Consider the following 12,412-nt stretch of genomic DNA (forward strand, 5'->3'; position numbering starts at 1 on the left):
CATTGCTTTCTTTCAACAAATTCACGTCTCCGAAGGCGTAAAATTCACGTTCCCGAAGTCGTAAAATTCACGTCCTCGAAGGCGTAAAATTCGCGTCCCAGAAGTCGTAAAATTCACGTCCCCGAAGGCGTAAAATTCACGTCTCCGAAGTCGTAAAATTCTTGTCCCCGAAGGCGTAAAATTTACACCCTCGAAGTAATAAAATTCACGTCCCCGCAGGCGTAAAATTCGCGTCCCAGAAGTCGTAAAATTCACGTCCCCGGAGGCGTAAAATTCACGTCTCCGAAGTCGTAAAATTCACGTCCCCGGAGGCGTAAAATTCACGTCTCCGAAGTCGTAAAATTCACGTCCCCGAAGGCGTAAAATTCACGTCCCCGAAGGCGTAAAATTCACGTCTCCAGGGACGTAAATTTTACGTCCTTAATAGTCAAAGAAACATCTAACAGGTGTGTAATTTAACTGAAGCTGTAAAAGTAACGCATGCCGTCCAGGCACATTTTTTTAACAACCTCGGGTTGTAAAATAAGCGCTGTCAGTTGTTGGCGTAACACTTCTTTTTTTCGGTGTAGGTACATGCTGAATAGTTTTCCACTTAGAAAATATAGAATGCCAGGAAGTCTGCAATGTGGCAAACCGATAAACGTGGTTTTGGAGTTTAACCGTTGATGTGGACAATTTTACGAGGGATGAAGGAATGGAGAATTTGCAGGTGTCTAACATTTGACGAATTTCATATTTTAGTGGAAACTACTGAGTGAACTGAACGTGAGGATACCCTTGGTTTATAAAAACAAAAATTGTAGAAGATAGGACAAAATTATCTAATTTCCTAAAATGCATGCGTTTAAATAGGAAATACCGCCAGATGACGTCTGTAGGCGGAAAATTTTCTCACTTTTAAATATATTTTAAACTATTTCCCACATTAGAAAAAAAAATGTAAAAAATACTTTGGAGTCAACTCTTTCAGCATTCTCAGATGAAGCAATAAAACATTTGCGGGCAAATTCTCCATTCTTAGTAAAATTTTACGCCCAGCACTTTTTGGTCCATTTTCTTTTGGAGTTTCTGCTCTTTGGTGCACGGTAGTTAAGCTCAATGCCGATTTCGATAGATGGTGTCAGCTAAGGCCGAGGTGAAAATACAAGTGGACGTATTTCCATTAAACGGAACTATGTGCATTAAGACATGAGCCCTGATACCAACAAGAATATATGCATTGCAGGGCTCACGTCATAATGCACATAGTTCCGTTTGATAGAAATACGTTCAAATGAAAGGTATGCAAATACTACAGAGGGCAAACGCGCAAACTCTTGCTCGCATTGGTTAGGTGTCAAAGAGACGAAAAAATCTAGCGGGCATAGTGTGCTGTGCACGATCGTACAGAGTATCGGTGGTACCCGTGGAATTGGTAAACTATGAACTGCGGATGCTTCAGACCCTCGTCAGAGTTTAGCGAACGCCCTACAGCTGATTAAATGTCGCGCGGGCCGCTCATGGCAAACACTGTCGCCGTGAAATGGCCACAACCGCGTAGCCCTTCCGTGCATTCTTCAAAAATTTCCACCGGGAAAATTGCAATTTCGGACACGTGCTTTCTTGTACTCTCTCAAGAGCCGAGGCGCCGATAAAGTTCGGACCCGCGAAATTTTTTCGTGCGACTGCATGAGCTGTCGTGACTGAGGAGCATGAATCGTCCCCAGATATTGACTCTATCACTGATAGTTTTTCTCAGGTAACTTGGACGGCTTTTCCATATTTTTCCTTTATCCCCCCCCCTCTCATTACCCCCTCCTCTCAAATATGGGAATGACATTCGATGAGTTAGGCGCAAAAACGGCCCAACCCCGCTCGGGCAACTTTTTTTTTCACTTTGCAGATAACAACTTTTCGAATTATGCATAGTGTCGTTATTATGTGGACAAATTCTCAAGTTTTTTAACAAATGATTTTTTCCCCTTCAATTTTTTCTTTTCTTTTTTCCTTACAAACCCCTATTTGCACCTACACAGGTTAAATGTGATTTTATTCAAAAACGGCGGAAGTATCAGGCATTCAAACACAAAATGTGCTTCTCAAATCAGTCGTTCTATGCAAAAATGACCCGAGTACACCTTCTCTTTTTCTGTTGTTTTTCATTTCCTACAACATCTTCCTGTATTCCAATCGTGCAAACTTAAACTTAAGAATAAGAATAAATTTTTTTGACCTCAGCCAATGCTGTACCTGATACTGTAACAAACCGGTATGAAATATTCAACCCTTGTTTCGTGGAACCGCGATGTAGCTACTCAGACCGTTTTTGCACCTAACTCCTCTTTCATCAGTTTACTTTTTGATTTTTATGCGTCGAGTAATAAGTGCGACACATTTTCTCGATTTTTGGCGATGGATTTCGTCTTGATGGCACGATATAGAGTCCTACTTTGGTGGTTGAAACAAGACGGTAACCCCATCTGGACGTGGGGGAAAAACCTAAGTTTGGAAAATTTTTATCGGTTGTAATGTGATCTTTAATTGAGATTGTTTTATATTTTTCTCGATACGAATGAATTTTCTCAAGATTTAGCTGAAATAACGTCCTGTTGTCACGAAGCTGTAATTGAACATAAAAAATAGGAATAAACTTTGTAATATGCAAATGTGTTCATTCACGTACCAAAATCTCGATATTTGACATTAAGACCCTAATAACCAAACCTGTCAATTTAAAACATATCACATTAATTTAAAAGATAGTATAGTGATATTTGGATATTAGAAACAGTCTTCTTCTTTTCGAAACAATAATTTTAGCAAATGTAGGCTCTTGAGTACTTGCTATTTAAATTGCAGGAGCAAGTAAAATAAAAACACATAGAAGATTTCCATTAAAGTTGATACGAATTGCTTCTTCACACATGATCTCAATAAAAGAGGAACTTTTTCGGCAATCTCAAAAATGAAATTTTAATCGCTGCATCATTCAGGTAGCATGGTATTCTAGTCGTTTGACCTTAAATTGACAAAATGCGGCATGTAAATAAGTAGGTAATGAGATCTTAGATGGAAATGCTTCATAGCTGGCTCCTGTTCTGCTGAAAAATGAACTCACACTCTCCTTAATGGTCAGTTTGTTACGTATGGTGTCATACGTATGTGGTCAGTGTTACGTATCATTACCATTCTTGAAAGGACATACCCCTTGGCTGCTGCGCGACCCGACCCTCTGGAGAGCGTTTCGCGCCCTCTAAAGGCCCACTTATCTCCCCGTAAGGTAACCTAAATAAAGCGGGCTCATCTGAAAAATATATCCTGTTGATCGCCAGAAAAATGGGAATCGGCCCAGCAGAACCGTAGAATGAATACTGTGGCAAAAAATGAAAATTTAAGGGGTAGGAGAATTTATAATAATGATACCGTGCCACAGTTAGCAATTTTTTGATTGCATGTTGTGTCATACTTGTAGAGGCCTTAGAGTATCGAGTAGCTCGATTTGTCGAAGAAAATTTCTTTTGGTTTCTCCAGATAATAGCTAGGGGAATGGTATATTTAAGAGGTACGAAATTACGGGTCAAGGTTTAGTATTACCAGAGTATCTTCCCTTGCAAAATTGTCGCCACTAATAATTTTATTCACGTATGTCTTACAGAGAACCGACCTATCTTGTGGCGCAAGGGTCAGCCCAGGGCTCAGCACCCTTAGGGGGACAGAAGAACCAAAATGGATATGGGGGTGGAGGTCTAGGGAGTAATCCTTCTGGCCCTCCTTCAGGTACTGCAGGTCCTCCAAACGGACCCGGTGGAACAGCCCCCGGTCCAAGTCCTCCAAGTCCCCCAGGTCCAAGTCCTCCAAGCCCCCCAGGTCCTAGTCCGCCGAGTCCCCCAGGTCCAACCAACAGAGGCCCCACTGGCGGTGGAGGTCCACCCTATGGAGGTCCCCCTGTTCCCGCGACCCCCTCTCCTTATGGACCTGGGGGCGGTGGAGGTGGTGGCGGCGGGGGAGGAGGAGGGGGTGGATTTGGATTCGGTGGTGGATTTGGAATTGGAAACCAAGGAGGCCAAGGAGGTCAAGGAGGTCAATCAGGTCAAGGAGGCCAAGGAGGCCAAGGAGGTCAAGGAGGTGTTGTGCCGAAGTACAATCCCAACAAGAACCCACCGACTGCCTACAGCGCGCAACCAACGGATTCCTTCTCCATACAGGTTCTCAAAGCTCACAATTACTACCGAAACATGCATGGAGTGCCTCCGCTAATGCTTGATCAAAACGTAAGTTTTTTGACATCTTAACTTTTAAACAACTTAACTTGACAAGTATTCCGTCCACGTGTCATATTTGTGAATGTTCTTTTATGTTTATTTACCATGAAGGTTGCCGACACAAAAGCGTTGTCCAGCACTGAAGATTTAGAGAAAAACGATTCGACACGAAGGAGGCAGGAAGATTATGGCGTATTATGATTAATGTTTCACCGTCAATTTTCAAGATAGCCCAGAAAACATCATTCAATCGGAAATGTTTATCGATTCGAAGATTTTTCTCTCGAGCTGTCTATAAACCTTGCCTCGCATTAAAATATGCCCTGGCCACCTGGAAATTCATATGCAAGCTCTGTTTTTCTATTTAATTCTCTGTGAGTGGTAAAAAGTATAAAATTGAAAAATGATGGTTCTCTCTCAAATTTATTTGAGGAAATAGACCTTTCGTAGGGTGTGTGCGGAAAACGCTCTTGTGTTAACGACAAAATCGAAATTAGGAAATGGAATATAGTGGGACATCGGTTTGCCGCGCTACGCGAAACAGATATCTACGGGCCGATTATTGAACTTTATAGACACAGTGATTGACACAGACGAAAAGGGCAAATATGCGTGGCAATCCGATCGGTGGAAGCGGGAGGTTACGTTTGACAAATGGACATTTTTCTGCCAAACAGAACTAGGTGTACTAAGACATGAGCCCTGAGACCCATAAGAATATATGCACAACAGGGCTCACATCATAATGCACAAAGTTTTTTTTCGGCAGAAATACGTCCAAATTAGGTGAGTTATATGACTAGACTCTAACGGCAGCCCACGACAGACCCTACGGTTGGTGTATCATTTCCCCCTTAGTCTATACAGTCACTAAAGCCAACGTTGGGCCAATTTTGTAGAACATTGGACCATCTAAAATCATTCACAGGTCCTTTAACTGTTGAATACAAAGTAAACTAGAGGAGAGGCCATAAGCTTTCCAATGTTGGCTGTAATTGCAAAGAAAAAGAAGAAATATCCAACTGGTTGCCAATTATGACGAATATGTCCCTGGCCCAATGTTGTCATAGTTGGCCCCAAGTTGGCCTTAATGACTGTAACTAGCGCCAGCACCCGTTTCAACCAGACGGATCGCTCCATTATTCTCTTCGTCTCCTTTGTCTAACGTTTTGTCCCTAAATTTCAATAATCAGCCCTCTGCGTCGACCTGAAACGCATGGAGTGTGTTGTCCCCGGGGGAAAAGTTGGCAAATTATGAGGAAGTGAGTGTATGACTGATCATGATCGATTCTCCGCGTCACTCGGTTAATGTCTCTTGGATAAATATTTGCACCGTTCGCGCACGCTGATCGGAATTTTCTCTTCCACAAAGACTCAGTTCATTTGGGTTTATGAGTTTTTTTTTGCATGTTTTCTATTTTCTTATCTTCCTCTTACCCTCTGCCTCTCCTCCTTTCTCTCTCCCAAAGAAACAAAAGTTTTACGCAAACGTAACGGGCTGAGATGCAGGGCCGGATTCACCTACTTGCCGCCCATGGGCCGCCTGTATTATGCCGCCCCCTTCTCATTCGTTTTGAAACATCAATAGATCGTATTCGACAGTGGTTCGATGTATCGTTTGGTTCAAAACAATAGAACATAACCTCAAACAAAAATTTTAGGATTTAATTTTGAAAAGCTGAAAATGAGGAAATTCCTAACAATTTCACTTTTCATTGCCATTTGGTACTCGAGAGAATAAATTCGATCACATGAGACCCGTTACCTCAGATTTCTAAATTGACTTTTGAGGCTGTGGCTATATACTGAACCAATCGATATCAATATAATCTCACCTGTGTGTTCTGTCGAATACGATCTAGAAAAACAATCAAGTGAACGTGCCGGTGGGAGAGGGGTGTATGAGACGCGTTTACTCTTGTTGGGCACAGTTTTTGTGAAAGCCCTGTCAACACTAACAAAAGTTCAGTTCCGTAAACCCATCCCTGTTTTGACAAGGCCTTCCATGTATAAAAAACGAACGAAAAAATTATGAGAGAACAAACATAAATGTGGTTAATAATTTTAACATCCACCGCCGCCCCGACCGCACTGTGTTGGCGCAATGCGTGAAGTATTCATGCAGTCTTGTAGGCGCTATGCGTTCCACGCCGACCGCTGCTGACCACACTGTTTGGCGCAATGCGTGAAGTATTCATGCAGTCTTGTAGGCGCTATGCGTTTCAAGCCGACTGCTGCTGACCGCAGTGTGTTTTACGCAATGCGTGAAGTATTCATGGAGTCTTGTAGGCGCTATGCGTTTCATGCCGACCGCCTCACCGCTCCGTTCCAGGTCAAATTGGTTTTTCTCTTAACTCGACTAACTAAAGGTGTTGTCTCTTGTATCACCGAAAGACGACAAAATCAGAAATTACTATACTTTCACTCTCAAGAAATTAGAGATTTTGTCGCCTTTTCTCGTTTGTAATTTATTTTCTGAATCCGATTTTTTCCTCTCTTTTTTTGATACCTACATTCAAAAGGATTGCAAAATTTGCCGCCCCCTACATTTTGCTGCCATGAGCAGCGGCCAATATGACCATCTCCTTAATCCGGCCCGGCCGGCTTAATCCGGTGTAGGTAGTCATCTCAGTGAGATGACTACCTACACTAAGAAAAATCGCATCCAAAACAAATGGTTTCTTGTTTCAGCGAGAAACATTCTCGCTGCATCAAGAAAGCGTTTCATCATTCTCGGTAAACTTTTAGTTGTGATTGTGACGATAAAGTTTCAACGTAATACAATTATTTTGAATGTGGCAACTATATGTATATAAACCACTATTTTAATATTCTATCTTCTAGCTGAATTCCCTCGCTCAAGACTGGGCAAACCACTTGGCAAACATTCACCAAATGGTCCACAGGCCCAACAACAAATACGGTGAAAATCTGTACTACGGCTGGTCAACCAATCCAAATTTTGCTATAAACGGTGCTGTGCCTGTTAATGTATGGTACAGTGAAAACAGATTCTACACCTACGGGTCAGAGCCCACGGCTAACTTCTACAAAGTTGGTGAGTTGAAATCCTCTCTTCATCTTTTCATTCCAATACGGCTGTCATTTTAAAAAAAATGCCGTGTGAGCCTTGAGGCGTTGACAAATTTCCTTCTGTAAATTTTTACAAGGAAACTTGAAAGCATTTTTCTACTAATTTTTTAGAGTTACATCCGCAATTTAAGCTACAGTATCTGAAAATTCATGTATCTGAAAATTCATGTATCTGAAAATTCATTCAAATCTGCGTACGCAGCCCCTTTCGTTGAAATCTCATGGAAAATGAAATTTCACTTTCCGGCAAAATACATCTTCTCTGATAATGATATATGGGCAGAGACCAGAGTAAAGCTCTATGTAAAAGTAGAATTTTTTCATTCAGGCACTCTCTTTTCGGATACACGCCAGATCTAAGGTGGCATGAAACGTAAAGAAATGAAAGATTGGGAATTTCTCGAGTATGTGAAATATTTCATGAAATTTCACGAGTCTGTGAAATATTTCAAATATTTCAGGGGCTAGAGTATGCAACCCGCACTTAAACACACAAAAATAAAAGGAAATCACAATTTTTACATTTTGCGAGACATGAAAAGGAACCGGCATTTTTCGATCTTTCGTAAATTTCTGAAATGTCATGAAATATTTTTCGTGCTATTTCAAGATTTTACTTTTTATGAAATTTTGCCACCCTGGCCAGATCTGAAAAAATTCCGATCGTTTCCAGGTCACTTCACGGCGATGGTATGGACGAGCACTCGATGGCTCGGCGTGGGTATCGCCAGGGCACAAGGGCGCGTCTACGTGGTCTGCAACTACGACCCTGCCGGCAACTTCATGGGGAGCTTCGCGACGCAGGTTCAACCACCGGTTGGTCAAGCAGGTGCCACCGCAGGTGGTGGAGGCGGGGGTGGCGGCGGTCTTGGTGGCGGTGGTGGTGGCGGCGGGGGCGGATTAGGAGGCGGTGGCGGAATAGGGTGGGGCGGGGGTGGCAACGGACCCCCATCAGGGGGTCAATATCCTCCATCACAACCGAGTGGAGGAACACCAAGTGGAGGAACAGGACCAGGGAGTGGACCAGGAGGTTCAATGCCAGGAGGATCAGGAATGCAACCTAGTGGAGGAATGCAACCTAGTGGAGGAATGCAACCTAGTGGAGGAATGCAGCCTGGAGGAGTAGGAATGCAACCTGGAGGAATAGGAATGCAAGGAGGAGTAGGAATGTCACCAGGACCGGGCTACATGGGACCACCATTGAACCAACAACCAGGAATCCCGTCGTACCTCCTGAACCCGACGATAACGATTCTGCGCCCGCTTCCGTTACTACAAAATCCTATATCCGGCGCCGGCGGAGGAACGATGATTTTACCGGTGGTCCCAATCTCACCGGTGGGCGGTGGCCTGCAGCTTCAAACGCTTTCCAACCCTGGTCTCAACGCCCAAATCAACCCCTTCGGTCTCGGGCCGGTGGGAGGGGGAGCTCAACTGGGGCCGAACGGGCTCGGTACCAACGCCCAAATAGGGCCCCTTGGAGCCGGGGCTAATCTGGGGATGAACCAGGTCGGGGCAAACGCGAATTTAGGGCCGCTTGGCGCCGGGGCTAATCTGGGGGTCGGCCCGGGGCAGGTCGGGGGCAACGCTCGATTAGGGCCTTTTGGCGCTGGGGCGAATTTAGGCGTGAATCAGAATCAGCAACAAGGAGGGGCTCAGCCAATGGGAGATTACGGGCCATCTGGGTCCTCGGCCCCTGCCACAATGAGCCCATACAATACAATGAATCAGAATCAGAACCAGAATCAGAATCGGCAACAAGGGGGGGCTCAGCTAATGGGAGATTACGGGCCATCTGGGTCCTCGGCCCCTGCCACAATGACCCCATACGGGCAGAACCCAGGTGGGCAGAACCCAGGTGGACAGAATCTAGGTGGCCAGAAAACGGGTGGCCAAAACGCTGGAGGCCAGAGCCCGGGTGGCCAATACCCGGTGGCCCAACCCCTGGGAAGTGCCGCCGGGACCGGCTGAAGACGACGAGTGATATCCACTACCAACTCGATAAAATTCCAATATGCCCGGAGTATTTTTTCATTTTAGTTGGGTGTATAACGCAGTTTTCGGAATAACTCGATGGTCGATCGATCAGTTGGAACTTTTTGGATTTTAAAGTTTGTCTGGGTCATGTACGTATATTTATGCCAAAAGAAACTATGCTGCACGTAAACTCCATGCGCCTTGGTTCATTTTAGCATGAATACGACAAAATCTTGTGTGTGAATGCCATAAGTGCTACGGCGTGATGGGAGTATTAGTGAAGAAGAATATGAAGGGGGGAAAAAACTTCTTAAAATCAGAGAGTATTCACTGATCGATCGGCTACCGAACTTTTCTGAAAAATGCCATAGAAACAACTTAAACGTCGGATAGCGAAACAAACACACACACACACACACACATACGCATTAGGAATGATTTTCTCATACGTTTCAGCTGATAATTTTTCTGTCAAAAACCGCAGTATCATCAGAATAAGTTCTCAGTCGTGACATCTCAGAAACCTCTCGTGCGCACAACTTGATAAAAATAGCTACGATAAAATGTAAAAGTATTATTTTAATAAATAAAATTACTCCGTTTCCCGACTTTTGATTACCTATGTTCTCCTGCCCTTCACTAGCTTTTGGCTTGCCGAGCGTCATTTCAAAGTGGTATTTCTCTTTTTTTTGCGATGTGGTTAAAATGAAAATATTCTGAAACTGTTGTGAGTATTTTATGCGTACACTGAGAAAAATTACCTAGACAATTTTAAATTCTTTTTGGATTAAAATTGGATCTTGATATCTTTTCTTGAAAACAACTTTCTTGAAAGAAGATATTAAAGCACAACGTTCCTGCCCCCGACCCCTTAGTGTTCCCTTAGGATTTTTTTTTGAGGGGAGAAGGTGGGGCAAAGCTCACGAGTATGAGGTATCAATAGACAAAGTTTGGAGAGAATTCTGAGGGAAAGGAACAATCAATTTCATCTTTGAAACAAGTTCTCTCAAGAAAAGGAGTTGGAATAGATGCCCAAGCCGGGTCGAATAACCCGCGGCTTGCTAAACACACGTGTCACGCGTGTTGGAATATCGGGGTCAGTACATACGAGCTTTAGATTAAGGTCTTTAAATACATCGCAAAAAAAATCAGGCATCAACTTTAATAAAAAAAAATAAATAAATAAATAAACAAAAATCGTGTGTTAGAGAATATTTTTGACAAAAATACTTACTCGTAGAAATAGCAAGCCGCGTCAAACAGACTCTACTAAATCGAGAGTTAACATTGCCGCCCTGGTAGAAATTGGCGATAAGAGCTGCGTTTCAAAATACCATAGGAATTCTTATAGCCGGCTAAAGAAGGCTACAGAAAAGCATATAGCTGGCTGTAGAATGCGGAGAAAATCATACGGCCGGGCTATACGAAGCGATAAAAAATTATGCAGCCGGGCTATAGTTCCTACCGCCGGGCTTTACACTTTATCGCCGGGCTGTTGCTTTTTCGCCATCGATTATAAAAGGCTATAAGAAATTGTGTAGAAATTCGTGTGCTTTGGAAATCATTAAGTTTGATACGGAACCACCTTAATATTTACAAAACACACATTATATTTTCCTTTAATACATATTTTTTTTCATCAATTAAAATGAGAATAATCCATACAGGATGTGCAAACATTTCAAAATCATGAGTTGAATAACGCTGACTCGGCCAGATTAAATATTAGAGCCTAACACAAAGCGGAGCGGCGACGCACTGGCGCCTACAAACCTAACAGGGATACTTCACGCAATGCGCAACGCGTGAAGTATCCCTGTTAGGTTTGTAGGCGCCAAGGCGCGTTTCGCGCTGGCTGCCCGCCTGCCGCGTCGCAGCGTGCCACGGCGTTTGAAGCAACTATTTCACTCCAGAGGTATTGCACAATATCATACGAAACTGAAGACGCTCTAATATATTAAGAATGGCAGGCATCCTTCAAAAGTAAGTACGGAGCTTTCCTCGCAAAATAAATCAAGATACTACGGCCCAAAAATAGAGCGGTAGTCCAAAAACTCACTAAGTCTTGGCATCCGCAATTAGTAACGTTTAGCATACACTTTATCGCCTGGCTGTTGCTTAGTCGCCATCGGCTATAAAAGGCTATAAAACATTGTGTAGCCGGCTATAGAAGCTATTGGAAATCTTACAGCCGGCTGTAGGTTTATGGTATTTTGGAACTTAGATTCTACTGCCAATTTTTACCAGGGCGAAGATGGAAAAGCCGTAATCGGCTTCTTCGGATCGTTTTCTACCTTTCCCCGAAACTAAGCGACTCCTCACAAGCAGCACAGAGGGGAGCATTGTGAGTTCACGCCTCGCGCCATATCGCGCCTTCAATTTTGCAGATGCAACTTGGACATCCATCAAGTACGAATAGTTGTTTCTCTGCGCCGGCATCAACACGCGTCTTTTCCCACGCTCTATTTCTATGTTGTGCAGTTGTGCTTTGTTTCCGTTCGTCTTATTTGTGGTGGTGCTTCAAGGGCTCCGTGAGCAACATAGCCGAGGCTGAGAGAGACGTAATCCATGTCGATTTTCTCGATTTTGGACGAGAAAACGAATTTCGAGATGAAAGTCGAATCTCACGTAGTTCAAGGCGTAGAACCGATTGCGCAAGGCCCCGAGGCTTCCTGCGGACCGATTATTGATATTAATAGACAAAGCTATAGACAAGGAAGACAAAAGTGATATGAAGGGATCCTGTTGGTGGAAGCGGGTAGTTGCAATGGACAAAGGAGGTAGGTAATAGACTAAGTAACACCAACCCAAGAAGGACATACTTAGTTAGTCCATAATTTTCTCCCTTAGTCTATGAGAGCCACCCATTTCAACCAATAGGATCTCTCCATATCCGTTTTGTCTTCTACTTTGTCTATCAATTTCAATAATCGGCTCGCTGGTCCAAGAAACGAGTGTTTTTGGCCGTTCTTGACCGTCTCCGAGAATTCACGGCCTTATTTGCCAGTTATGAGCGTCAATGAACTCGTGAAGAGTTTTGGACCAGAAAATCGGACTTGGCGGGTCATTTTATAGTCTGCAAAAAATAATTCCAAGCGCAA

At 43.5% G+C, this 12,412-nt stretch overlaps 1 protein-coding gene across 2 annotated transcripts; it reads left to right on the forward strand.

The window, feature by feature from the left end:
• Positions 1 to 1,380: 1,380 nt before the first annotated feature.
• On the forward strand, positions 1,381 to 9,913 carry LOC109037278 (uncharacterized). 2 transcript variants are annotated; one of them, XM_072297525.1, is made up of 5 exons: positions 1,381 to 1,738; positions 3,635 to 4,059; positions 4,096 to 4,250; positions 7,086 to 7,299; positions 8,008 to 9,913. In XM_072297525.1, the coding sequence occupies exons 1-5, from the start codon at positions 1,692 to 1,694 to the stop codon at positions 9,303 to 9,305; spliced, it is 2,139 nt and encodes a 712-aa protein (XP_072153626.1). In that variant the 5' UTR covers positions 1,381 to 1,691; the 3' UTR covers positions 9,306 to 9,913. The 2 variants fall into 2 exon arrangements, with proteins under 2 accessions (XP_072153626.1, XP_018907525.2); XM_019051980.2 differs by having other exon boundaries at positions 3,635 to 4,250.
• Positions 9,914 to 12,412: the final 2,499 nt, after the last annotated feature.

This window comes from Bemisia tabaci, chromosome 2 (assembly GCF_918797505.1).
Source record: "Bemisia tabaci chromosome 2, PGI_BMITA_v3".
NCBI lineage: Eukaryota > Metazoa > Arthropoda > Insecta > Hemiptera > Aleyrodidae > Bemisia > Bemisia tabaci.

What these genes read in the sequence shown, in the direction of transcription:
- LOC109037278 (XM_019051980.2), top strand. Translation starts at nt 1,692, where the DNA reads ATGAATCGTCCCCAGATATTGACTCTATCACTGATAGTTTTTCTCAG. An exon ending in TCACTGATAGTTTTTCTCAG is followed by an intron (nt 1,739 to 3,634) that starts GTAACTTGGACG and finishes TATGTCTTACAG; the next exon opens with AGAACCGACCTATCTTGTGG. An exon ending in CGCTAATGCTTGATCAAAAC is followed by an intron (nt 4,251 to 7,085) that starts GTAAGTTTTTTG and finishes TCTATCTTCTAG; the next exon opens with CTGAATTCCCTCGCTCAAGA.